Below are 27,980 nucleotides of genomic sequence, written 5' to 3'. Positions count from 1 at the left end.
TAAAATGCACCAGATAAAATTTTACTCCCGCGGGGCACTACTGTCACCTGCGTTGCCGATCTGGAGCCTGTGTACGTCGTGCCTCTTACCCCTGCCTCCCCTAAAGGCCATCCTGGAGATCATGCTGCTTCCTCGGCCGTTACAGCAGCCATCAACAAGGACTTGACAGACTCGCAGAAGCAGCAGCTGCTTGATTTGTTGCAAAAGCATGCAAACTCTTTTGACGTTCATTCATCCAGCCTGGGTAAGACAACTGCTACAGCATATCGTATTCAGACCGACGGAACATCCATCGTGCATCGTCGTCCGTACCGCGTCTCCCTAGCCGAACGAAAAATCATTGAGGAAAACGTAGACGATATGCTGCAACGGGAGATAATCCGACCCTCAGCCAGTCCTTGGTCGTCTCCAGTGGTTCTGGTGCGTAAAAAAGATGGTTCCGTACGATTTTGCGTCAATTACCGAGCACTCAATAAGATCACTAGGAAGGACGTATACCCCATGCCACGTATCGACGACGCCCTCGATTCCTTACAAGGTGCTGAATTCTTTTCAAGCCTCGACTTGCGTTCCGGCTATTGGCAAATCCCCATGCACGAAGACGACAAAGAAAAAACTGCGTTTGCAACCCCGGACGGCCTATACGAATTCAATGTTATGCCGTTTGGTCTATGCAATGCGCCCGCAACTTTTGAGCGCTCGATTGACACTGTGCTGCGTGGCCTGAAATGGAAGACTTGCCTATGTTACCTCGATGACATTGTTGTTTTTTCATCGACGTTCCCTCAACATCTGCAACGCTTGGACGAGGTCCTGATTTGCCTTGCGGGCGCTGGTCTTCAAATTAACACCAAGAAGTGCCATTTCGCCCGCAGATCTATCAAGGTCCTCGGTCATGTTTTGAGCAAGGACGGAATTCTTCCAGACGCTGAGAAAACTGCTGCGGTGCTTCGCTTCCCTCGCCCTGACAAGCCGAAAGATTTGCGAAGTTTCCTTGGTCTCGCCTCTTACTTTCGGCGATTCATACAAAACTTTGCCTCCATAGCCGCACCACTCCATAAGCTACTTGCTTCTGGTACGCCCTTTCAGTGGTCTCAGGAATGTGAATCGGCTTTCGACAGGTTGAAGAGTGCCCTCACGACCGATCCTGTACTTTCTCATTTTCACGATGGTGCACCGACCTTCCTCCATACAGACGCTAGCGGCCACGGTTTAGGAGCCGTCCTCCACCAGCGCGACAACTCTTCGCGAGAGCGAGTCAATGCGTACGCCAGCCGCGTCCTCTCCGCAGCCGAGAGGAACTACACGATCACCGAGAAGGAGTGCTTCGCCATCGTTTGGCCAGTGCAGAAATTTCGTCCCTATCTTCACGGCCGCCATTTCACCATTGTGACCGACCACCACGCTTTATGTTAGCTTTCGACACTCAATAACTTGTCGGGTCGCCTCGGCCGCTGGATTCTACGCCTACAAGAGTATGATTTTGCCATCGTATACAAGTGTGGCAGAAAGCATAGCGACGCCGATGCTCTTTCTCGCTGCCCACTACCAGCGGCTCCCCTCAGCGTTTCTGCAATCACTTTGCACAACACACCCTCGGAGTCCACGTCTACGGCGGTTTCCTCTCTCGCCTCTATGGACCAGCTGCCTTCGGACGACCCGCACGATTTTTCTTCTCGGCAGCTGGCTGACCCATACTGTCGACGTATTATAGGCTACCTCACTGGCAGTTCCCGTCCACCTGATGCGAGGCTCCGTCACCAACTCTCGCAGTTCAAGTTGGACAACTCGGTGCTGTACCGCAAAATTGACCATCCTGACGGTCAGCGCTGAGTTCCCGTTCTACCCTGATCGCCTCGGTCCGAAGTCCTCAGAGCACTTCATGACCATCCGACGGCTGGTCACCTTGGTTACCACAAAACCTACGATCGCCTTCGAAGTCGGTTTTTTTGGCCAGGTATATATATCCTGTACAGATAGGACCCGTATCATACGATGTTATTGGATACAGGTGATACAGGGATTATGGGCCAAATGGGGGATACAGAGATTACGGGCCATATGGGTGGATACAGGGCTTATGGGGCATATGGGGTATGTGGGCCATACAGGAGTTAAGGGTTCATGGGTAATATAGGTGATAAGGGTCCGAGGAATTCTCTGGTCCTGCTGAAAATCATAATATAGTGCAAAAAAGAGAGAACAGTCACACAAAACCACACACCACATAATTTTAAGCAAGCATAAACTAGCTCAAAAACAAGCCCTTCTGCAGAACAACCCCGGTTACTTTGGGCAAGTAGTAAGGGTCATAAGTAATGTTTGTCTAAGCATGGTAATAAGGCTATACCAGTTTATAGTGTAAAAAATATGAATATGCCACAATAGGCAACTTAATGGTGCTTCGAAAGTACAGTAGACTAAACGGGTGGAAGTGTTGTATGTAGTGTAGTGTCGGGACATTTGAGAAAAACAAGACAAATATTTTTGCATCCTCGAATTTATTTATATGATTACTATAACTTACTAAATTCTTTACTTATTTGTTTAACTGTAAGTTAAAACATAAAGCAAAATACCATAAAGAGTACTGACACAAAATTTTGTGGCTAATATAGCCTGCGACATTCTCTTGAACGTACATATATCTACAAATTGGATGAACAATTATAGCTCAGACGGCCAATTATATGAATATTAAAGTTTGCGTGCCTGATCCAGTGCCATATGCCACATCTCGCATCATTGAATCACTGAAAGTGACCTGAAGCTGAGTCCCAACTTCCAGGTGCCACCATTGTTGCTGAGCTCAGAGTTGGCACAGCTACATTATTGACATCATAGTCGTTATTGCTTTTGGCCACACTTGTGCTAGCAGGCTACTATTCAGCGACTGCTGTGTTCATGCCTAATGTAAACATGTGGAACGTGAGGATGCCTCAAGAAAATCTTTGCACCCGAACGAGAACGATCAACTTGACGACAACGACATTGTGCTGCATATGCAGCAGCAAAACAATGTGAGCACATAACGCAGGCAGCACAGAAGTGCGTCAGTGTTCTGTGTGTAAGAAGGAAGAAGAACAATACGCCATGGTGGGCCATCTCTTAAGCCAGAAGCGCCGAGCGGGAGCTGTTTGCCCCAGCGCCTTGATTACTGTGTCGGTTGTCACCGTCCACTTTCAATATTGATAGTCTGCTGTGCAAGTGCTACTTACACCTGGAAGCCCCGTTTTATGTGTACCATTTAGCACACTAGTTGGAATTTGTTGCATTCCCTGGCTCGTGTTCTCAGAGCTGTGCCAAGCTAAAACTAGTCTGTAATAAACAGACAGCAATTGTCCATCTGTCCCATGCTGCAGCAAGCAATCCACCACATTGTGACTAATAGGCTGTCAACAATGTTAAGGGGAGATGCTACTCGAAAAAGGTTTTTTTTTATTTCATAACCCAGCTCCTTGAAATTTTAGGTGTTAGTAAAGCTTGCAGTGCTGATTTCATAACTGCAATTATTTGTTTGATAGCTATAGTAGTTCCGGAGTTACTACAACTTTGATATCAAAATATAGTGTTTTTTGTGCACATAATAAAGCTTACTAAAAATTTTCACACAGAATTGCAAAATGGCTCATTTTGCTGCACTTGAGCAGTACAATACAGAAAAGTACCTCAAACAGAAAATTTATTTGCTACATTAAAAAAAAAAATTAAAAGTACTAAATGCATATTTTACATCTCTCTATCAGTGTATCAAGTTGTGTAACAAAAAATCTGTGATGTATAATGCAACCTAAAGTAGATACTTGTATTCTAGAGTGGCTGATTAAGCTCTGTGCAAAATTTCATCAAGATAGGACTATTTTATGCCTAAAAAAGATTGTGCACAAGATGAGAGAATTACCTCAAAATGGAAATCGAGAAAAATGCATTTGAAAGTTGTAAATATGTTTACTCATGATTACACAGTGCGATTTGCACAAAACTTGGTGATATCATAGAAGGGACACAGCTAGAGCACCTAAAATTGTCCTGCTCCATATGTGGATCCTTCTCGCCGCTTGAGAAGGGAGTCATCAAGGCGCGCTTTCTTTGCCACGTTCCGCCGATGGGCCCTTGCCTCGGCTGTTTCACACGCAGACATTCTTTCAATTCTCCTCTGGTCGCGGGATCGGCCCAGGGTGATCAGTTGATCTGGTGGGACTACACCAAGCTCCTCTAGCACGTGTTCAAAGCTTGAATGTCCTTTATTGAACCACAACACGGCCATAGCAGCTGCAGTTTCCACTGTTGTCCGGGAGGCAAACTTAGTCTTCGGACACAACAACCAGATTTTGCTGTTCAAAGATTCTGCAGCGTTTTGGGTCTTCCCTTGGATACAACGCACCAGCAACTTTTCATCTGTGAGCCGCTTGTAAATGGGAAGCACAGCCAATCCTTGAGCCTTGGTCAAGATTGGTGTGTGGTCGGGTGGGGCCTCCCCAAGCGCTTCAGCTCGCCTATGCTTGCACCAGGAAGTCGCCCCTTCTGGACAGTATCGGTGGCTGCCTGCTGTGTTGCTCGATGATGAATGGAAATATGAGGCCCAGATGGCACGATGCATTTTCAGAATATCACCTCTGTTGTTTGTGATTGCAATACGGTAATAGTTCTGCAGCTTCTGAATTGTGCCATCTGTCAGCTTTTCCCCTCGTGGAAGTCTTGTTGGCAGTTTCCGAAGTGCAGTGCCTAGACGCTTGGCCACATGGTTTGTGCACTCCTCCTTGTCCACAACAGCTTCACCATATACCTTGGCCTCAGCGACAGCGGTATAAGCTTTGCTGTCCCCATCACTGAGGAACTTGGTGAAGCGCAATGGTGTTGTGTATGAGGATGTCCTGCCCCATATGCGCAAAGCTGCCTCAGTCTCCATGGCATGAGAGGAGCACTCTGTATTTTTTTCGCAGACAGGTGTGTGGAATGCTTGCCATATTTCTTCCTCATCACCCAAGTCCTGGTGCCGGCTACAGGCAAGGCAGTAATTCGATAGCACTTCAAAATCTAGGCACAAACCAGTGTCCACAGACACAGCAGTGCCGATGCCATTGTGGCTCTTGTGCCCTCTTTTTTGCCATGTGCCATCATACATGACAGCAACATCAGCCCCATCCACTTTCTCTTTAGTTATCATCCGCGCTTTTGCCATGTTTTCTTGCACAGCTTTGGTAGCTGCAGCATGAACTTTTTTGTCGATTGCAATAAAAGTCTTATGATGCATAGGTATTGGCAGTCCAAGAATAGCGCAAAAACGCGACAGCTGTTCATGCCCAATGCCTATTGCACGCGCAGCCACAAGTACCTTCACATTGACAGCGAAGCTGTCGCGCGAGCTGCCGCTTCGGTAGCTCCAGTCATCACCGGCATCGGTGGGCTGTCTTTCCGGCAGAACACGCCGCGAACTATGCGCGGCAGAAACCACTGACTCAGGACACTCACTGTTATCACAGTGCAGCTCGAGGAACGAAGAGAGGCCCTTACGTTTACTTGCGGTGTCGCGAACGACGAGTCCAGCGGTGTGGCATGTTGGACAAACAGCACGGCTTACCATCGATGTCAGTGCGCCGATGTCACAAAATACTCCGCTCACAGAGCCACAAACACTCTTCGTTCTTTCGCTTTCGAACTGTTCAATCTTTTTTTCTGATGCGCTGATGAACTTGATCGCGGCGTCGATTTCGTCAAAGTTCCCGCAAGCCGCCGTATCCCCGCTGCCTTGATTAGGCCTAGTGGCCCGCGGCTCGCATTCTTCTACCGCTGCTTTGCGCTTCGGTTTACGTCGACGCCCTTGGTACTTGTTCTTGCTTGCAAACTTTCGTGCTCGGAAGTCTCGCTTCTTCGAGTTATCCATGGTGAACTCGGAAAAACATAGAAACGCACGGCAAGTGCCGATCGTCGCAAGCGCTCAGCGAGCGAGGCCGATCAGATGTAGCCAATGGCGGCCTCGGTAGCGTACCATGTGACCGGTAGAGATGCGCGAAGCGGCTGCAGCTTGGCTGCAAACCGACTTGGAAACGACTGTTTTGTGAAATTCCTCACTAAAATACGAAACTAGGGGGACGCCTGTACACTAGAAGGAGCCTTGATCTACACCACCGAACAAACCCCGATGGCGGACGTCATCGTGTTGCCGAGTGGCGGATTTTCAAAAATAGCCGTCGGATGCGTGAATTCGCGACTTCGGCAGCTACCTTCACTAGCGCAGATCGATTTTTTACCACTTTCTCATTTGAATTCAGCTGTGACCTTTGGGGAAATGATAGTTGAATGATCAAAAGTGATTTTAGCAGCAATATCTCAAAAGTGGAAATTTTCGCAAAAAACGCGATTTTTCGACCCGCATCTCCCCTTAATATTGCAAGACAAAAATTTGCGTCAGTACCTCTTTAAGCAATAATCACTAGCCACAACCTCCAAATTTCTCGCTGTCAGAGCCCCGTTCAGGGGCACTTGTTTGTCCTCTTGATGCACAAATACTCCAATGCGGGGCTACTATGAGGCTCTTGTTCTGAAGCTGAAGGACACTCCACAGGAGCTTTGTAGCCTCCTTGCATTACGACCGCAGCCAAGCCCACTGCTCCTTCTTCTGCCTCTCAAATGAACCTGCAGGGGAAAAATGTCTCTGTTATCCTTCTTTCTTGTGTGTGGGAGTTAACATCGTTACACTCACCCTCAAATTGTTGCTTTAACACTTAAAACTTACTAGCATAACTACTTCAAAAAATGAAGTTTCAATAGTGAAAATTGATCCACGAGGTTTCACAATTTTGAATTCAAACAGCTAAATAGAAGGTCTCACAGAAGAATATGCGTGGAGCTCTAGGCACGTGCATGAGTTGTGATCTGTGGCCTTAGCACAGCATTTAGAAGGGCACATGTCTTTTCTACTGAGAACGAAAAATGGGGTAAAAATTTGAAGTAAACAATAAGTAGGGGTACGCAAATATTCATATTTTTGAATATCTTTTGAATAATATTTGCTATTTGATTCAATTCGTACGACAAATTTTGCTATTTGAACTATTATAACTTACCAGAGACAAAAAATAGAGTCAATGTCTGACTGAAAGGGACCCTCCAAATTTTTAATATGTTTCACCTCATCACACTCGTATTGCATGAAAGCTGAATTTCTGGCTCTGCTACGGTCGCAAATGTACTGACTCTAGAAAAGGCTGATTCTAACAAGGAGAAGATAGGTGTGGCAGAGACAAGGGCTTACTTATACTGCTTTTTGACCTGAAATTTGATCAACTCTTTGGCTGCATGAAATCATGCATATGAACACATCTGTGCATATATAAATTCAATTGTGCATTGCCTTATTCTTTAAAAGGCAACTAGGAAACGCTACCCTACCAACACTTATCAATTTTGCGAAAAGGAAGACTTTCATCTCATAAGAATAAACTTTGGAAGCCTCTCCAACTTTTTCTAGAATTTCACATGAAGTATTTGAAAAAATTCTAGAAGTATTCGAGAAATTTCAGAAAAATATTCAATTTGCACACACACTTCAATATTAGAATTTACTTTGGCACACATACTATAAAGTTCAAGAGAAGTGGGAAAACCAGAAATAGTTGAGCATTTTATTGCACACTCCTGCCACAGAGAATTATTCTTCTTGTTCTTCAAGCACTTTGATGATGTTGAAGCAGGCAAAACCATATAAAGCATAGCCAATTAAGGGCACACTTGCACCAGAGCGACCTTTTCCTCCTGTTCTTTGAGTGCCTTGACGGTAACATTTAATGTCCAGCAATTTAAGGGCCTCGATCATCTACTGTCATCACTTAAATCTTTTTCAAATTGTTCTTATAAAGTGTAGCAGATGGCAGATATACAGGAATTAGGCATGCTAAAATGGGCATTTCTTTCACAAATTCAGTATAGTATACACAACACTCTCCATGAAGCAGTTTAAGTGGCCCAGCAACCCTTTTCGAGCATGGTCAGAAAATGCTGCCGAGGGTAGTCGAGGCACCTGAGAGCATGTGAGACAGACATGATGGGGCAACACGCAGCCTTTAATTCATAATTTATTATCAGTCACCTGAAAAACGCTGTTTCCCCAAAACAAATAAGGCTCCAAATTCAACTGACTGCGCTTCAAGTGCAATGTGTACAACCGCAACCGGAGGCTGCCTTATGCCCGTGCACATGTTCGTGATTACACTGAGAAGAAGCCCCATGTTTGAAGGAAAAAAAACTGGGGGGAGGATAAAAGAGCTCAACTTCAGGACGCACGTTGATAAATAGGCATAGCTTCTTGTCCCCCAGTCATACCCTCCCGCGTGGCTTTGAGTGAGCTCACTCGAACGAAAGGTGAAGGAAAGCACGTAAAGTATGTGACGAATTCCTGTAGCTCCACTAGTATTTCGCAGATTGCAAAATTTTTTGCAACAGTCGATTTGAGATGAATTAAGTTTCTCTAATGAAGACATTTGATGATTACTTGGAAAGGCTTTTCAGGGCTTCTTCATTACAAGGCAATGCGAACATGTGCCTGTAACTTGATGGTAGGAACTCTTCAACCTGATATGGTTTTGTTATGGCACAACGTAGTCATTACAATTCCAGCTTCCAGTTTTAAATTTAGTCGACCTGTTCCAAAACTTTACCCACTGTACAAACCACACCTTTATATCAGTAAATTGTCCAAAAATGAAGAAAATACAATTATTATGTGAGCAAATACAGTACATGGATATAAAAAAGATAAGTGCAAGCTGCAGGAGTGTAAATGGCATATTCAGGCTGTATGAGGAATGTCGTGGAACTGGTAGAGATGAGTATTAATGCATCAACAGCAAACAAAAATTAAAAAAAAAAGCAAAGCTGCCCACTTTGTTATTTATGAGGGCCAGAACTGTAAGCGGCAGTCCCCCCCTGGGTGCTGCCCCCCAAAAAGCAAAAAAAGTGGATAGTTAAGCCAGCCATAAAATAAGGTGCTTCCACACAAGCATGCAACCACAGCTGACACAAATGAGCACTTAAACAGCATTAAAAAAGAAGCCCCCAAGCATAGCCCCTAATGAGCCCTTTGCAGCTACACGAGCTATCAACAGCTGTTTCTCTGAAGCATGCATGCTCCTGCCCCCTCCTCTGAAAGAAGGCACCGCGCAATAGCCAGCATGCTTCACACCAAATGCTGGTGCAAAAGCCCCCCAAAAAAATGAGAACTCAGGACACAATGTCATGTAGAAGCTGCTACAGTGCTATGAAAAAAGCATGCAAGAAACTTATTCATTTCAAGGCTTTGCCTTTGTTTTGCTATGCATGGATGAGTTATGTCAATATTCCTCGAACCAGGGTGCGAATGGCAACTATTGGCACCCTTGTTCAAGAATCATAGCAATTGAGAATCGAGATTAGCAGTAACCTCTTTTGGATTCAATCTCACTTAACTCTACAAAACAAAATGCTGGTTAAAGCAAATGTGAGTGCTCCCAAGAGTGAAGGGTTTTTGTGCTGTTAGTGACCAATGACCAAGTCTGGTAAGTCAACTTACGAGTCCGTTAAAATATGATTATCTTTTTTACCTATAGTTTCAGTGCTCCATAAAAGCAATATATTGCATAATAGGTGCTCCAGCTGGCACCTTGCAGTGTCTCGTGGCAGTGTAGCGGCCTCCCTCCACATGAAATCGCGCCTTGAGCTCTCAGTTTTCACAGCTCACACATATCTCAATGCACAAGCATTTGTGCACCGACTCAATATTTATAGCTGAGACGCCAGAACTACAAGAGGGGGGGGGAGTCGAGGTTCCTTGACATGCCCTCCTGTGAATTTCTTCCCGGGACATTCTCATAAAATATCTGAGGTGCCATCTCTTTGAATAGAGATTACCTTACTGGGTTGCAGTCACTATATAGAGGTCTGAGATTGAAAGGTTGTAACTGGAGCACCAATTATGCAACACATTGCTGTTAAGGAGCATTGAAACCATGTGTGGAAAAGATCATCAACTGGAGCACCAATTATGCAACACATTGCTGTTAAGGAGCATTGAAATCATGTGTGGAAAAGATCATCATATTTTTAACGGACTCGGAAGTCTACTCACCAGACTTGTCAGACTTGCAATGAGCAGCGAGTCTGAGTCCACTAGTAAGGCCTAAGGAAAAAATATATTTCATGAGTGAGTGTGAATGATTCGCAGATTTCTTTTTAACCTATGCAGGGTGCTGCTCAATATAAGCACGCAGAGACGGGGTAAATGCAGAAGTGGTTCAGCTGGTAAGGCAATGTGTTATGATATAGAAGAGTTCTTCGGTTGTCCAGAGAAGTGTTACATTATTAAGTAGTACCATCGATCATCTTACATCGCTGCCAAGAAAAACACTGACCAGAAAAAATTTGAAACAATGTAGTGTGATGTTTTGCATACAAAACAGCTCCTAATAGCACCTTAATAGGGCATCAGTCAGTCTGTCTATGATGAAGATTTTATAGATGATGCTGTGCAGTTACTGAGGAGGTGTTTTGAAAGAGAGTCTCGACACTGAGGAGTAACAAGTATTCACCGACTGCAGCAGGGGAGCTCCTGGTCAATACTGCAGTCTACATGGAGGGACTAGTCGGGCTGGTGATGAAATCATTGCTTGAAGGATTGAATATTCTGGAGTGCCTGAGTTTCATGCTTGCGATGAGTAATACTTGATGATTGTCTCACCATCATTGTTAAACCCACTTGAGTTGTCCAGTGATTTAACTAGCCATTCATTTAGAATAAAATATTGCAATGGCAATTATATGAACACTTTCAACAGCTGCTACCATTGAACATAAGGGCGCAGTTATGAGTGCTGGTGCGTGCTATTTGGATAAATATCACTACACGGCTTGTTTACGTGGTGTGCTCTCAGCACTTTCTATTCGTTGAGACTACCGACAGCACAAAAACCCACTCACTCTCAGCAGCACTGACATTGACTTTAACCAGTGTTTCGTTTTGTGAAATGGAATCTGAAGAGTTAAGTGCTAATCTTTGTGTAGTATTCCCATTTGCTCCTATTTCCTTCATTGCTTCGTGCTTGTAACAAAACTCTGAGCTAAGACTTTATCTTAGGACACCAACCAGCATTTCCTGGCGTGCTAAAACAGGGGTACAACAGCCGAAATAGCATTTGGAGCAATTTTTGGAGCAGCAAAATGTTACTTTTGGAGCACTAAATTCCAAGTTCGGAGCTGGTTATGGAAAAAAAGCACATGCATTTTTATCATGACATAGCGAATTTGGAGCACTATAAAAAAAGGTGGCTTACATTTAGAGAAAAAACATGTATAAACAATTCAACATAACCTAAATTATGTAGTGTGAGCATACTATTTACTACTATTTCAATGAAGATAGTATTTTGAACCACCTCGCTAAGGAACCAATGATAAAGTCCATATTAGCGTTTACTGCACCTCTTAAATCAATTGACAAACTCTGAGAATTTCAATATCAATCTGCCGATATTGTGAGCTTGAAATTTGGAAGATTCGTAAAAACGAGAAGTAGAGGTGGTGAAAAAAAAAAAATTGGCGCACAATTTAGTTTATTTCTGTAGAGAAGCATAAATGTCACACACTGCTTCAAATGACTGACAGTAGCTTATTTATACGTCAGTAATTATACTGGTACTCAGAATTTAATGGTGTACAAACGCATGAGTAACTGAGCAAGATGTGAAGTGTCCCAGTATCGCGAACAACCCCTTGTAAATCTCAACACGCTTTTTCGCAGGCACCGGTCTAGTGCGGCAAAGGTGACTCAAGCAGCTTTAGAACGAAAGTCAACAAATTTTCTTACCGCTCACCACCCCCCTCCCACCCACCCTTTTCAGCATGGGGCTATGTGCCGCTTCGGCTATCTTGCAAGACGAGTTTGACCAGATAAAGTAACAACGGCACACCCCCGTTGCCCCGGCGACGGTACTAGATATCTATCGCCAAGACCGTGGCAAGGACGCAGCTTCCAGCCAAAATTTGTTATTTGCCACTGCTAAGGTAATCAACACCGGCATTTACAGCACGTCGAAGCCTTATTAAGCCATATCCGCGTTTCTGGCAAGAGAACTTACATTTTCCGCGAAGGGTTGGTGCAACACATTTTTGTTTTAAAGTTCTGCCATCCCGCCGATACGTATCTGTTGTGGTCAGCGGACCGATAGACATGCAGTGTTGTTACTTTATCAGGTCGATCACGTCTCACGAGCATAGTGTGGGTGGCTAGATTATTTTAGGTATATTCTAGGCAGTTTACTTCGGGTTTGCACGCTTTTAGTGATGGTGCAAAGCTGCAGGTGGCCAACATGGTCTGCATTGCTCACCGCAATTAGTACACCTGAAAAAAAATTGAGGCTGGCTGGGTATTTTGGCGCAGCGTGGTGCAATTTTAACAATTTCACGGGTTTGGCCCAGCTCGGTGCAACAATCGGGAATTGTATCAAATTGGCGCGATTGGCACAGCTGCTGCACCCCTGCTAAAAGGGCCTGATGTTAAACTGTTCAAGCTTTAGCAGTGCATTTTGGGGGATGTTAAGTCAGCCATTGGAGTCTACCCGGTCACTGCCTCCAATTAAGGGGTAGCGACAATAACATTTCTGCTCTATGTATCTACTTTGCCATTATTGAATATGACAGCTCTGCGGGTGTATGTAAACACTGCCTTACTTCTGAGCACTGTGTTGATTAGAGAAGACCGGCAAGTCCCAGACTTCCACGTATTTTTTACCCTATTGTAATCATTTTTGAGCATGTAATGATAGCAACCAGAAGTTTATACTAATTTGTTCAGAGCCTTGCGTTCTATTGACCGAACCAAATTATGGTTTACTTTATTTAAAAAATTGCATTTTTTTGCTCCTGTACATAATTTTGGACATTTTGCACACTTTCTTTAAGATCAAATGAAAGTTATTCTAAAGGATCAAGTTCAGTTCAGTACACCACCATGTGTTGCTTGAGTACGTGCACAAACAATCAGCATGACATCTTTTGCCATTTTAAAATTATCATACTGACATAACAAAAAATGCCATTTCGAGAAGATGGAGTTCTACTTATGCAATAAAAATTGCACATTTTTTTTTCTGTGCTGACTTATTTTGTTTACTGTGCCACCTGATCTATTTCACTGTGTCTGACTTCGGTAAATGCTTAAACAACACTAGTTCGACAGCCTTTTCTTTTTGCTAAAAAATGCTAAACTTCATGCTTTTCGTCAATTTAGAAAGAAAATAAGCTACAAATATACCATATATAAAAGGGCCATTTGCTTTCAGGTCGCTTTTTTCAGTTGATTAAAAAAAGATACGCAGGATGAGAACAATACTGTAATATCTCAAGCAAGCACCCCCACATAAGCAAGTTCCATCCTCTCTCTTTCAAGATATTTAAAACATGTACGAACAACTGAGCAAGCACTCCCCCCCCCCCCCCCCCCGCCTTTTTGCCATTTCTGTAGTTTCCTTCACTTCCTTTATTTAGAAGCGCAACGAGGTTGCAGAATCATAGTGAATTCATGCATACTTATTAAAGTGTATCAGTTTCGTTGGAAGCACATGCGACTTTTTCACTATAATCTTGATTTTTTGATGCAAGACCGAGCAAGAACCCCCCCCCCCCCCCCCCCTCCAGTTCTCGTCACCTTCACCATAGTGGGAGCACTCGCTCAGGATTGCACGGTACACGAAAATTGTAGAAAAAGAATCTGCTTTCATATCTAGTAAAGAATGAAAAAGTACTTTCTTCTAACGTTTGCTTACCCTGCTTCCTTCATACACAAAATTAATAACATAACCCTTACAAATATTATTTAGTTCTGTAGCAAGGGAATATGCTGCCCGCTAATATAGTGAACTGCTCTTCTGTCAAATTTATGAACAGAATTCAGAACTTATGTGAACACCTGTATACTATACAATGTGCATATTTCTTGCTCTTACTTGCTTTGTACATAAGTTCGATTTATTTTCCTCACATTTTTGTGTATTCAAGTTCAACCCATTCCTGCATTGGCCTGAGAAGGGGCCTGCAATATTGTAAAATAAAATAAAAATAAGCTACTTTGAAATTCACATAAACTTGGTTCCCTACACTGACAGACACACGTAGTTTCAACCCTGTTCAAGAAGCATGAAGTTGGCAGACTTGTCAATTATTCTGCCCATTGAAAACATCAGTGCTATTGAAAGCTAAATTTCTTAACAGTGCACACTTGCCTGACAGCTTCTTCTTGAAGCATGTGAAGCCCTGTCAAGGTGAGGCATCATTGGGAAGGACTGTGGTAGCGGCTCAGAAGTTGTAATACTGGTTGTGATGCAGCAATGGCTGAAGTGAAGTATAGGTCGTGGTGGTGGTAGCAGCAGCTGCAGTGTTTCTGCCGAAGGTGCCTGACCTGGAGGATATCACTGAAACCTAAGGGGTGACAGATAATAGACATTAAGAAATCATGAAAAAGAATGTTCACTACATTATAGAAATTTGCAACTTAGAGTAATGGACAGCTGAGCTTGTTGGTAGAGATTTATGTTGGACTTCTGTGAACATAATAAGCGAGAAGCGTAGCATGTAAAGGGTGTGTCGTGGGTACTACCTACATTCACAACATAGCTCAGGGGCTAAAGAGAGTGATAAACAGATACAACATAAATGCATTATGGCCACCAATAGACTAGGTAATAGGCGAGATATAATGTCATGCTGAAAAACATCGAGAGGGGACAAGAAGCTGGACTCACATTTGTTTCGTAAACACATCAAAAATTTTGTTGATTACCATACAGGCGTAAAGTAACATGTTCCTTTTAGCTTCGGCCATACCTACATAGGGAAGATGGGCCAGTGTTAACTATAGATGAATGAAAAAGAAGTGAGCGCGAACTACAGGCTCACCGAAAATTCTATCTTTAAATTGTCGAAGGTGTGTTGAAAGCACAGGCCGACCAAAAAAAAAAAAGTGAAGCTCACTCAATCGCAAAATGTATTTGCACATATGGCTCATTCAGATTCCCATTTATGGCCCAATCCGAGTTTGAGTGACTCGGCTTGTGAGGGAGTTTGCCGACCTATGACTGAGAGGGGTTCTGAAGTCTGCCATTCCTTTCCCCCAAAGCCTCTATTTGTTGCTCAATCCACTCGTTCCATTGTAAAAATTTTCTCTTTCTGGATGAGGCTCAATCAAACAAGCTTCTAATTGCCAGAGCCATCCTACAGGGCTCTTTTTCTTTCTTGAATCGCTGCCTTCTGCGACTTTTTTTTTTTGGAGGGGTGGGGTGGGGGGGTCTTGGGAGTGTATATAAAACCCAAAATATTACCACTCAGTAGAGACGCTCTAAATGCCATAAAATCCAGAGTAAGCTCTCCTAACAGAGCAAGCACCTCCCTACTTTCTTGCTAAATAGAGGTGCTAAATAAGTAGCCTCTTCTCCTCTACCACCATCTTCACTGTTTTCATTTGCCGAGTGAATGCGAAATAAAGCCCTGTATGCATGGGCATTCAAGAAAGTGCTTAAGTAGACGCACAGATGTGCATTTTTTATTCTCAGTGATTCTTCCACTTCCACGTTAAATATTGACCGATGACTGAGCAAGAGCCTACTCTTCAAACCTTGTCGAATTATCATTCACTCTCCAGGAGCACTTGCTGAGAATTTTTCGATAAACACAACATACTACAAAGTCTGTACTTTCCAGTTACACGTACCTCAAGACTAGAGTTGCAGTAACTACCTTACTAAGTCATATATTACTTCATAGGTAGCCATGAATATTCACTTGAATATCATACTGTCTGCTGTGTTGCTGACCGCAACAGCTGCATGTGCTCCTTAATTTATAACTATGCAATAATTGCACATCATATTTGCAGACTGATGTTTATGCAGTGATTTAGCCACATGAATTTATGCAAATCATTACAAAATTAACTGCTTCATGAACGTAACAAACATACAGTCAGCATGAGTATAACTTCAGAAGCTTGCTTTGGCATGTTGACACTCCGGAGCTACATTTCAGCTCATAAAATACAATGCCTATATTTTTCAAAATCAAACTGGCCTCCGAATAAAAAGCAATTAAAATTTCATGATGCAACGCATATGTGTTGTACGATTTCTTTAGTGTGCCTGTCTATCTTATGAGGTCACAGCTTTCAGTTCTTGACGCAAAACCCATGTAAGCATGCCTCGGATAAGTGTGAAATGTGTGCTAGAATTCAATTTCAGGGTGCTGAGCAGTGCAGTGCAGCTGAAATTCATCGAATATTGAGCAATGTGTACAGCACCACTTTCAATACATGACAGCAAGGCACTGCAATAGTGTAGGAAATTAGAAGCATGATGTACAATATTTACAATGCAAACTGACTCGGAATGAAGCAAGTGTAAAACTATGATTTTGTTGACTGAACGGATCAGATAATTCGGTAAAATCATGGGGTCAGAATTTTTGGGCTGAGTAATTCATTTCCCAAAATATTACAGTCAGCTCAATACAGCACAGATGGTATACCATGGTTGGACACAGAGTGAGACTCTAGTGCTGCAAACTGCGTGCAGTCAGTTCCTAAAATGCTGACTGGTCATGAAAACAAAACGATAAACGGGTGCCATTTTGACATTTCTCTGGCACTACCATGATGTACTCCAGAACTGAAGGTGCAATACAAACAGAAGCATTCCGATGAGCGCAAAGAAATTCAAGTGAACCTTCTCCAAGAAAAGTGCATGGCTGCTGTGTTTGGGGAGATAAATGGTGGTGTTTCCTTGATAAAATAGGTGAGGCTTAAACCCACAAAGACTCATGAGATTTGCCATCTGCATCGGCTCCTAGTTAAAGATATTCGTGACCCGCTGTTTCGCTGGCCACGCTTTTGGAGACGTAGACAGGGCTTTTCTTTCAATTGTGTTGAAATCTAGTCATTTGCACAATCATAGTCGGCTGTGCAGCTGTCGAAAATAGTGCCAAACGGGAAAAAATGTTCAGATTCCCTTGGAACAAAGATAGAAAATTGAAGAAAATTTTGTGGAGAGACATGGTGAGTGGTATATGTCTAGCGTAAGGTGAGTAATATTTATCGACAATCCTGCATGGATGGTTTCGTTTGACACATTCGGTATTTACGTACAGGCGCTCCAAGCAAAGGCAGGTTGACTACGTGCCATCAACATATTGGCACGTCGAAAGAGAATCTAGGGCGCCAAGACTGAAGTACAAAAGTCGTTTGGATGTGTAGTTTTCATCAGCACAACCACAATCACTATCTACACAGCTACGACAAGCATACGGCATTTGTTTTAAAATGCACGGCCGCTATGCAACGTGCAGCCAGCTCTGAGCTTGATACAGAAAACAGCAAGACAGAGCAGCCAACAGCCGCACGATATCATGCCAGGGGTGACACCGTGGAATCCACGGCACCAATTGCAGTGATGTATACACAATTAGTAGTGGTTAAGAAGGCGACGACTTCGTACCAGTTGGAAAAAATGATGTGTCAGTAATGCTATGTAGACAAGAAAGGGCGCTCCACTATTCTATATATAGAACAGGTATACAATGTGTTGCTAGTGATTTCAACTGTTCCTCCAAGCATTCATTACGTAGTAAATTTATTCATACCTGATCTGGTGCACATGCGAGCAGGACAGGTAACAAGGCTTAACAAACACGGTGCCTGACTGTGAGGGGAGCATCGCCTATACCAGCTTGTTCACAAAAACGATGCAATGTCGAAACGCCTAAGAAGCTCGACTTTACTAAATAAAAGTCGATGTCATTCATGAACATTTGAACATTTTACCAGGCCGTCACCGCTGAACACGTAGTTTTAGTAACATATGATACTCATTGCACATGGTGAACGTTGATACAAGATACTATATATCCAACAATCTGAGACAGCGACAGAGTGTTTCAATTGCAAATGCAAAAACAGCTGAGCGCCCTCACTGAGGCAAACACGCAAAAATAAGCACATTAGTCAGTGATGTGCATTATTATGCAAGTGTAAAATTAGTTGAAAGACGTGACAACCAAGGCCACGCCACTTAAAAGAAAACACATAATTGTGATAGCACATACAGTCGGTTGTTTGCCACTTCAAATGAAAATATTATTTGGCAATCACAGCACATGCTTCTCTTTTGTGGTCAGTCGTAGGTGCGGCCATGCTATTGTGTGCTAGAAATTTGCAGCATATGCGTCGGGTTACCATGAAGAAAGCGAGTGACACGGATAAACGCCAATACTCAAGGAGTGATGCAGCACACAGAGAACCATTTAAATGGTAGCTGGTGCAGATGGCATGAATCCCATGAGCCTTTGCAAGTTTATGCCTCACTTATTCATGGGATATGGCATGACCCTCACTGCAGTATTGTAGGTCTAACTCTCAAATGTCTACAGAGCGCAATTAAGAATAAGCAAAGAGAGACATAAGACACTGTCTTTTTTTTTTTCATGACAACAAGGGGCCACAGAGGAAGCAGCGGGAAGTTCAGTCGCCCAACACCATACAGACTCAACTTAGCTATCTCTGATTGCCATATTTTTGCTAACATGAAATGCTGGCTAGGAGGCCTGTGCTTTCACCCAGTCCTGTTCTTCGCTCTGCTGCTTGATGCAGACTCGCTTACTGAACTTCTAGGCGGAGAGTAAAGGAAGTTGCAAGGCAGACAGTTCTGATGAAGCCCTTGATCAACATTTGTTGTGCTGAATACTAAATCACTGAGACTCTTACATTACTAAGTCAAAAGTGTGGTTGCTATTTATTAGTGCTGTTCTTTTTCTTTGTAAGAATCGTCCCGGCAAAACTGACGTATTTACGTGTGGTGCCAGTATTGTTACTAATTATTTCTGTACCATTCTCCTTTCTTGCAATTCCACTACAGCTTGGGCTATGCTAGGCTGCAGTATTGTGAATAAATAAATTAATGAGTTGGTGCTACACACTGTCAAATGTCTGAATCAAAATGGCAAATATGTACAGATGTAGCTGGTATATGTACTAAACGTTTCAAATTAAGCAGTCTTCATTTTCGCTCTGGTTACTACTTCACGACCGAACAGAACTTGAAAAAAAAAAAAATTGCAACATACAATGAGTGACCCTTGCCTAGCCAATTAGCACAAATGTACATGAATGAGCGACTATTGTATAGACGTGCGGCTTGTGAAAGCAACCAGGACATTGGAAGTTAGCATTTTGTATATGTTGTTAAAATAAGTTATACTATTAAACCACATTTACCTTCCAAGTTCTGACGTTCTTTTCACAGTCACTCTGGTAGAAAAGATTGTGTTGCACGGCGAGTCGTTTTTTTTCTCCATCTGCACGAGGTCAGTAAAAATAGTTTAATCAGAGAACACATAAAGTTGGAGAGCAGGCTACTATAAATAACCACACAAATGAAAACGTAGAATGTGTGACTATTACATGCGAACAATAAATAAATGCAATGTAGTGCAGGTTTGCCATCAGGAATAGCGACGTCGACTTGTTCATATATTATTAACTCTACCAGTGTCACACCGGACATTTCCAGCCCCATCAGGGCCGACCCGAATGCGGTTTTTGATCGCGATCAACAGTGCCAGCTACAACTTAGGTCACTGTGCAGCCGCACATAATACATTTTGGGCAGTCTGGCAACAACCACCCTTCCAGTCTGGCAACCACTTATGCAACGCCAAATGGAACCTTGCCACATTTTGATCCAGATCGGTCATGATTGCGATCGAAAGATCCCCTGGACACGAGCGCGCGGTATCAGGTGCAGCATGCCAACATACACAACACACGGATAAAATGTGCCACATAAAAAAATAAAACACACACGCGCTCAAACATGTTTTCGTTGTGCCCTCCTTTGTTCGCCTAAACGCACGCCAGCGAAAACGTCATGGAAAATAAAATGACACTCACCTCAAAGAAGGTGGACATCCCTGTAATAGCAGCTCTTCTTGATGTCCTTACCCGGCTCACTTTGCCGATAATGGCCTTTTTTGCCATATCGGCAACGCTCAGCGATATGAAGCACTTCTCGAGGTTGTCCACAACGGCGCGGTAACCGTCTCCGCAAATGACGAACGTGACTTTTGGTGCACCCCGCATTTCAAATGACTTCTCACGGTTTTACTGAACCACATCTGTTTCACACCTGCCGCACAGTTCGAAGAGGCATAGAGGCTGCACACAGGAAACGTTTAAATCCGGTAGCACAAGACAAGCAACAAACCCCTTCGCACAACCTGCAAGCGCCATATTGACGACGAATGACTCCGAAATGGGCTTGTCTTGGCCGCTTGTCGTTAACCAACTCTCCCGCAGTTACAATGAAAAAAAAAAAAAAAAAACTCGAAGCTGGCGAGAAAGAGAAAACTCATTGACACAATTTCAAATTCATAAACTCACGTTTTTTTTGCGCACATAAAAAAGCATGTAGTAAGTTTGATTGGTCTCAATAGATTTTTTTTTCACGCTACCAAAAATTTGTATTTTGGCTTCCGTAGTGCGGCTGTCAGGTGGTGTTGACTTATGGCTCGTAAACATCCGGTCGCGCAAAAATGCAAATGGCAGTTAAGCATTCTGCGATGATCTCGTTGAATCTCATCGACGCAGTAACGAACTGGACCTACCTACAGTGGAGAGCATGTGGAAAAAAAAAAGCTTTTTTGAACTTCACTAAGCTTCCCAGCTGATTATTGTTCAGCAGCATGCCGTGACGGCATACGTTAACTGGCGTACATAAGCATACATAATCGCCAAAAGAACGCGACCAGTACACCCAAGTTCGAGGAGACCAACAGAAAAAAAACACATAAAAAATAAAATTCGTCCGTGTTAATCTAGATTAACGACGAAAGCATAAAGCGCAGATCTGCGAGATGTTGACTATTTTTTGTTCAATACACAGAGTAATGGTAGAGATATTCTCGTCTGGGCCCTGTAATTAGTGTGTGGTGTTGTTTAGAAATTTTTCACGAACCGTAAGTGTTACATAGATGAGTATTCAGCTGACCTTACTGTATCTGTAAGCATTAATATATTCTTTATCTTGTATATGCATATGCCAGAATTCAGCATAAGTAATAGTGTAAAAACAGCTGAGCTGTGGAGAATTATCTTTGGCTAAGTTGTAAATTATGCGTAAAGCTCTGTTTTGAATAAGGTGGAGCTTCCTTAAAGTGCTGCTAGTAGGAAGAACAATTAGAACGTGAGACAGCTTAACGCACGAGACTGGCCTGCACATCCCTCAGCAACTTTTATGTTAACCAAACTCCTAGAATTTTACATGGCTAGCACATTTTTTATGTTTCTAGAGCTGCAAGTCACTGATTCCTGTCATAGCGCATGCTTCACCCCGTGGCCAAAAAGTGATCCCTCTCGTATTAGCCACGACAATTTCTAGTGTACTTTTTCCAGTCACGCTCCATTTTTACTAACCAAAAATTCTACGAAGATTACGATATTACTTAACGCACATTCAACGCGCAGCTTCTTGTTGAAGCAATGCTAACTGCAGCCACATGCACTCCGCAGTTGTAGAAACATAACATTAATTCGCTACATGTTGCCACTAAAACTGCCAGTGCTCAAGCTTCACGCACACCACTATGTGCATTCAAGGAGCCGCGAACTAAGCGGAACGCCTACAGCCACTTTAGGACAATCGAAGCCTGCCACACTGCATGCGCACAAACTTCATTCATAAGGAACGAAAGCGAGGAGTGGGGAGACAGCCTGTGTGACTGAGGAAGCAAACGAGGCTGCAGTCGCTCTTGATATCTACAGACTCCGCGCTTACTCTCTCGTCTTCGATCTATCGGTTACCCCTCCAACGCAGACAGCGAAGCCGCATGACCGAGGAGCACACACCTTGAGATCAGCTCTCTCACACAACTGTATTATCGGTGCCATAAGTGCATGGTCATCGGCAGGATTCTCTCTTGAGGGGTGAAAATGGCTGGTGTAGGGCGAAAGCACAGCCATAGCTTGGGTGGGTGCAAGTGCTAGTGAGGCTTGAGGGGGACAACTACCCCAATTTTTTCCCCTTACTGACACCCATGCATAAGTGTGCAAAACAAAATGAGTAATATATACTAACAGTCATGTTAATAATAAGTTAAACAAGAAACAAACCAGTATGCTTCTCTATGTGACTCCTAGCTGGCGTAGGATCCAGTGTTTCTCATGAGTGCTAATCAATATTAACATGCTGATGTCAAAGTGACGCATAAGAATTCACAAGTTATAAGACTCAATTGCCATCATATTACGGAAATTCAAGCTTGACACAAGGTATTTCTTGGTTTTGTTTTATGAGTGTAATACTTCCTTAAAGTAAATAAAAAGGGCTAACACTAGACACTTCTCTTCAATTCTTTGAAGAATGAATTCTCTCTGCAGTTACACTACACCAACGTTTTCTTTAAACCATGCTTGCATGGCACTGCAAGATTACGTCCCTCAATAAAATTAGAGAGATGTCTTCAAATGATGTTTTCTAGGTCTTTAAAGAAAACTCAAAACAGGCAAGCAGAAAATGCGCAAGTTTGTGTCACACAATTACTCAGATAACATATTTCAAACAATGCAAATTCGTGCACCACATCATTCGAACTGAAGAGCTAATGGTCAAAATACTCATGTCTTGCAAACAAAAGTGGCTCAAGTCGCTGTTTTGAGCTTCCATGCATTGCTTTGAATGGTTTATGAGAGTGCTTGGTGGCACAAGCTTTCTTCCTCCTGATACTTGGCTGGGCTATCACAGAGAAGGCGCACAATAGCATATGATTCTCCACGCTATGTTTTGTGCACTTCCATCTGAACCATTGAAAATGGCTTGTTGCAAGCTTACGTGTACAGCATCATCCCCATTGGACAGCTATTTGTAACAATACTCATGTCACAGCACATGAGCATCTTGTGCACAAAGCAAAGCGTGGAGCATTATTTGCTATTGTGCACCTTCTATGTGATAGCACGGCCATGCGTCAGGAACAAGAAAGTTTGTGCCACTAAACACTCTTGTCAACTATTTTAAGCAATGAGTGGAAGCTCAAAACAACAACTTGAGCCACTCTTCTTTGCAAGACATAAGTACCGTGACCATTAGCTGTTCAGTTGGGATGATGCGGTACATGAATCCGTACAACAAGCTGTTTTCAAGGGTTCAGATAGAAGCACACAAAACAAAGTGTGGAAAATTATTTCCTCTTGTCCACCTTCTCAGTGATAGACGCAGCCAAGTATCACAGACAAGAATCCTTGTGCCACAATAACATTCTCATGAACCATTTAAAGCAATACGTGGAAACTCAAAATGAAAAATTGAGCCCCTTTTGTTTGCAAGACAGGAGTACCATTGCGAATAGCTGTCCGATGGGCATGATGCTTTACATGCAAGCATATAACAAGACGTTTCGAAAGGTTCAGATGGAAGCGCACAAAACAAAGCGTGAAGAATTATTTTCTCTTGTCCACCTTCTGAGTGATAAACACAGCCAAGTATCACAGACAAGCATTCTTGTGCCACAAAAACACTCTCATGAACCATTTAAAACAATACGTGGAAACTCAAAATGAAAAATTGAGCCCCTTTTGTTTGCAAGACATGAGTACCATTGCGAATAGCTGTCCAATGGGCATGATGCTGTACATGCGAGCATATAACAAGACGTTTCGAAAGGTTCAGATGGAAGTGCACAAAACAAAGCGTGGAGAATTATTTCCTCTTGTCCACCTTCTGAGTGATAAACACAGCCAAGTATCACAGACAAGCATTCTTGTGCCACAAAAACACTCTCATGAACCATTTCCACGTATTGTTTTGAAAGGTTCAGATGGAAGCGCACAAAACAAAGCGTGGAGAATTATTTCTTCTTGTCCACCTTCTGAGTGATAAACACAGCCAACTATCACAGACAAGCATTCTTGTGCCACAAAAACACTCTCATGAACCATTTCAAGCAATACCTGGAAACTCAAAATGAAAAATTGAGCCCATTTTATTTGCAAGACATGAGTACCGTTGCAAATAGCTGTCCAATCGGCATGATGCTGTACATGCAAGCATTCAACAAGCCGTTTTGAAAGGTTCAGATAGAAGCGCACAAAACAAAGCGTGGAGAATTATTTCCTCTTGTCCACCTTCTGAGTGATAAACACTGCCAAGTATCACAGACAAGAATTCTTGTGCCACAATAACATTCTCATCAACCATTTAAAGCAATACATGAAAACTCAAAATGAAAAATTGAGCCCCTTTTGTTTGGAAGACACGAGTACCGTTGCAAATAGCTGTCCAATCGGCATGATGCTGTATATGCAAGCATACAACAAGCCGTCTTGAAAGGTTCAGATAGAAGCGCACAAAACAAAGCGTGAAGAATTATTTTCTCTTGTCCACCTTCTGAGTGATAAACACAGCCAAGTATCACAGACAAGCATTCTTGTGCCACAAAAACACTCTCATGAACCATTTAAAACAATACGTGGAAACTCAAAATGAAAAATTGAGCCCCTTTTATTTGCAAGACAAGAGTACTATTACAAATAGCTGACCAATGGGGATGATGCTATACATGCAAGCATACAACAAGCCGCTTTGAAAGGTTCAGTCAAAAGTGCACAAAACAAATCGTGGAGAAATATTTGCTAATGTACACCTTCTATGTGATAGCCCAGCCAAGTATCACGAAGAGGAAAACTTGTGCCACTAAACACTCTTGCCAACCTTTTGAAGTAATGCATGGAAGCTCAAAACAACAACTTGAGCAACTCTTGTTTGCAAGACATGAGTATCGTGACCATTAGCTGTTGAGTTGGAATGATGTGATATATGAATGCGTACAACAAGAAGTTTTCAAAGGTTCAGATGAAAGCACACGAAACAAAATCTTGAGAACTATTTGCTCCTATTTAGCTTTTGAGCAATAAACACAACCAAGTACATTTTACGAGCAAGCAAGCTTGTGCCACCCAAACACTTATTCAACTATTTAAAGTAATGTGTTGAAAGTTAAACTGTATATTTGAATCAATTTTGTTGTAAGACAGGAGTAGCATTAGAAATACTTAGTTGGCCAGTGGTGAAGATACTTTGATGCAGACGAACAATAAGCCGTTTTCAAAGGCTCAGATGAAAGCACACCAAACGAAATTTTATAATTATTTGCTCTTATTCTGATTCTGAGGAATAAACACAGTCAATAACCGTTCACAAGTGAGCAAGCTTGTGCGAAGCCAACCAAACTCTCAGATCGACCGTTTTGAGCAGTGCATGGAAAATTGATCTGAATATTGGATGTAGTTTTCTTTCAACAATACCAGTATTGCAAAACCTTTTTAATGTGTTTGTATGTAATTATTTTGTACTTGTACAGATTAAAGACTTCATCGATATCTTTCATTGTGTGTGTTTAGACCAGAGAGCGCAATTGCTATGTCATAACAGAGACGCAATTGCCTCTGGACTGTGTCTTGTGCACTTTTTCCTCGAGGTCCAAGCTTCGTAGAGCTCATTCGCACTCTTCCTTGGCAGTCCTGCATGGCTCTTTGTGCTTTGTGCCTTGGTTCAATGACAGAGCACGTGAGCGAGGCTTGGTATATCTCTCCTGAATATAAGGATTAATTGTCTTTTATCTTCTTGTGTATGTTCATATAATAGAAAATTACTCACTCACTATTTTCTGTTAGAGATTTCTCATAGAAAGATTATTCATTGCACAAATACAACATTTAAAATATTCTTTTTTTTCCATAAATTGAACAGCAATATTTGTGCAAATATAACACGTGTACAACAACTAAGGTGATCAAATGAAATAAAGTTCTTTGGTAATTATCTGATATACTTATCTGTTATACTTTTGCACATATTTGCATCTCATGATATGAACTAGTTAAAATTGGTTATTTCTTGAGGTTGTGTACAGCCAACTAATGGAGCTGAAAAACTTAGTATTTTAGCCCTTTCAACACACACAAAAAACAAAAATGTTATGCATGCCTAGGTATTTGGTCTAATAAGTTTACTGATGTACTACATTGACTATCAAGGTTGACATTGAGCCCTATCAAGCCCTATGTATGGCCCCCATTCCGCCCCATTAGCTCCTATATTGTGCTAGATGAGAGTCCTACATACCAAACCCATAATGCCTGTATAGCTCCTACATACCCCTATATGTCCTGCCCAGGTCCCATTCAGCTCCTACATACCACCATATAGCTCCTGTATAAGACCCATCTACCCCCATTTGGTTCCTGTACAGCTCCTGTATTAGCTCCTGTAACCCCTGTATTGAAGCATACGGATCCTGTATGGAATTATATAGGTTTTTTCAGTAGAGTATTACCACTAGTGTAGCTTGGTACGTTGGGTTCTGCACTACCTGCCAATGTAGAAAACTACCCACATCTGCTCCAGCCGGTACACTACAGCCTCTTCCGTGCCCAGCCACACCATTCGAAGTTGTAGGCATCTATCTTTATGGCCTCCTTACAGTCAGTGCTGCTGGAAACCGATGGATAGTAACAGCCGCTGACCATTCGACGCGCTACGCCGAGACGGCATCCGTCACTACCGGTTCAGCTTCTGAAAATACCGATTTCATCCTCCGAGCCATTATACTGCGTCATTGTGCTCCACGTGTATTGCTCAGCGACCGTGGAAGGGCCGTCCTTTCACAACTAGTGAACGAACTTCTTTTCGCGCCTCTGGCACAACTCACAAGACTGCCTCTAGTTATCATCCCCAAACTAACGGCCTCACTGAGCAATTCCACCGCACTCTTGCTGACATGATCGCCGCCTACATTCAACCAGACCACAAGAACTGGGATGTAGTTTTACCATTCGTCACTTTCGCCTACAATACGGCTATTCAGTGGACAACCGGCTACTCACCATTTTACCTAGTTTATGGACGCTCCCCTACTTCTTTCTTGGACGTCTCTTTCTTTACCTGCCATGCGGATTCATCTCCATCCTCTTCAGAGGAATACGTTTTACGGCTCGAAGAGAGCCGCCAGCGTGCTCGTATAAACACTGAAGCCCGACAGCAAGACAGAAAGCTGGTTTATGATGAATCGCATCGTGCTGTATCCTTTCAACCTGGAGACGAAGTGCTCCTTTTGACGCCTATTCGCACACTTGGTTTGTGCGACAAATTCCAGCCACGATTTATCGGGCCGTACACAGTTCTTGAAGAAACTTCACAAATGAATTATCGCGTGACGCCACTTGTAGCCCCAGCAGATCGCCGTTATCGAACTACTGAGTTCGTCCATGTCTCCCGTATGAAGCCCTTCATGGGACGCTCTTTGTCCCCTTGACGTGCCGTGGCCAGGCTGGCCACTTTCACGTGGGAGGATTCAGTGTGGGCATTTAGTATACCAATCCTCTTCATCTGTACATTATCATCATTATCATGCGTTGCTCATGCATCCTCATCGTTGTCACGTATCATCATCATCTTGGTTCGTTCATCTCAGCTCTGTCGGCTGCCGGTTCCTCCGGCCTAATAAAGGTCTTCCAAACCAAGACTTCATATATATATATATATATATATATATATATATATATATATATATATATATATATATATATATATATATATATATATATATATATATATATATATATATATATATATATATAGGCAGGCATGGTGGTTGAGTGGCCGTAGCGTTGCATATAGTCTAGTAGATCCTCCGTGAGCGGTCACAAACAACGTGCTTTATTTCGACGTTTCGGCCTAGAGTCTGGCCTTCATGAAGGCCAGACTCTAGGCCGAAACGTCGAAATAAACCACGTTGTGACCGCTCACGTAGGATCTACTAGACTATATATATATATATATATATATATATATATATATATATATATATATATATATATATATATATATATATATATATATATATATATATATATAAGGAAG

General features: G+C 42.7%; 1 protein-coding gene across 12 annotated transcripts in view; it reads right to left on the bottom strand.

Moving 5' to 3' along the window:
• The window catches only part of LOC119163789 (uncharacterized), a 59,349-nt gene extending 39,006 nt beyond the window's left edge, over window positions 1-20,343 (bottom strand). For 6 of the 12 annotated variants that reach the window (XR_012886076.1, XR_012886077.1, XR_012886078.1 and 3 more), the window contains exons 1-4: window positions 19,958-20,343; window positions 19,283-19,362; window positions 14,250-14,445; window positions 6,416-6,636 (exon numbers count right to left, since the gene is read on the bottom strand). Coding sequence is in view for 5 of the 12 variants with exons in the window: in XM_075873522.1 (XP_075729637.1) it covers window positions 4,019-5,884 (1,866 nt within the window). In the remaining 7 variants the exon portion in view is untranslated. Of the gene's footprint in view, window positions 1-2,482; window positions 6,637-10,102; window positions 10,154-14,245; window positions 14,446-19,282; window positions 19,363-19,957 lie in introns of those variants that run through there. The other 6 variants (XM_075873522.1, XR_012886080.1, XM_075873525.1 and 3 more) reach the window with 6 other exon arrangements.
• Window positions 20,344-27,980: the final 7,637 nt, after the last annotated feature.

This window comes from Rhipicephalus microplus, chromosome 9, assembly GCF_043290135.1.
Source record: "Rhipicephalus microplus isolate Deutch F79 chromosome 9, USDA_Rmic, whole genome shotgun sequence".
NCBI lineage: Eukaryota > Metazoa > Arthropoda > Arachnida > Ixodida > Ixodidae > Rhipicephalus > Rhipicephalus microplus.
Note: the sequence above shows the minus strand (reverse complement) of the source record. Positions and strands in the feature narration are given on the sequence as shown.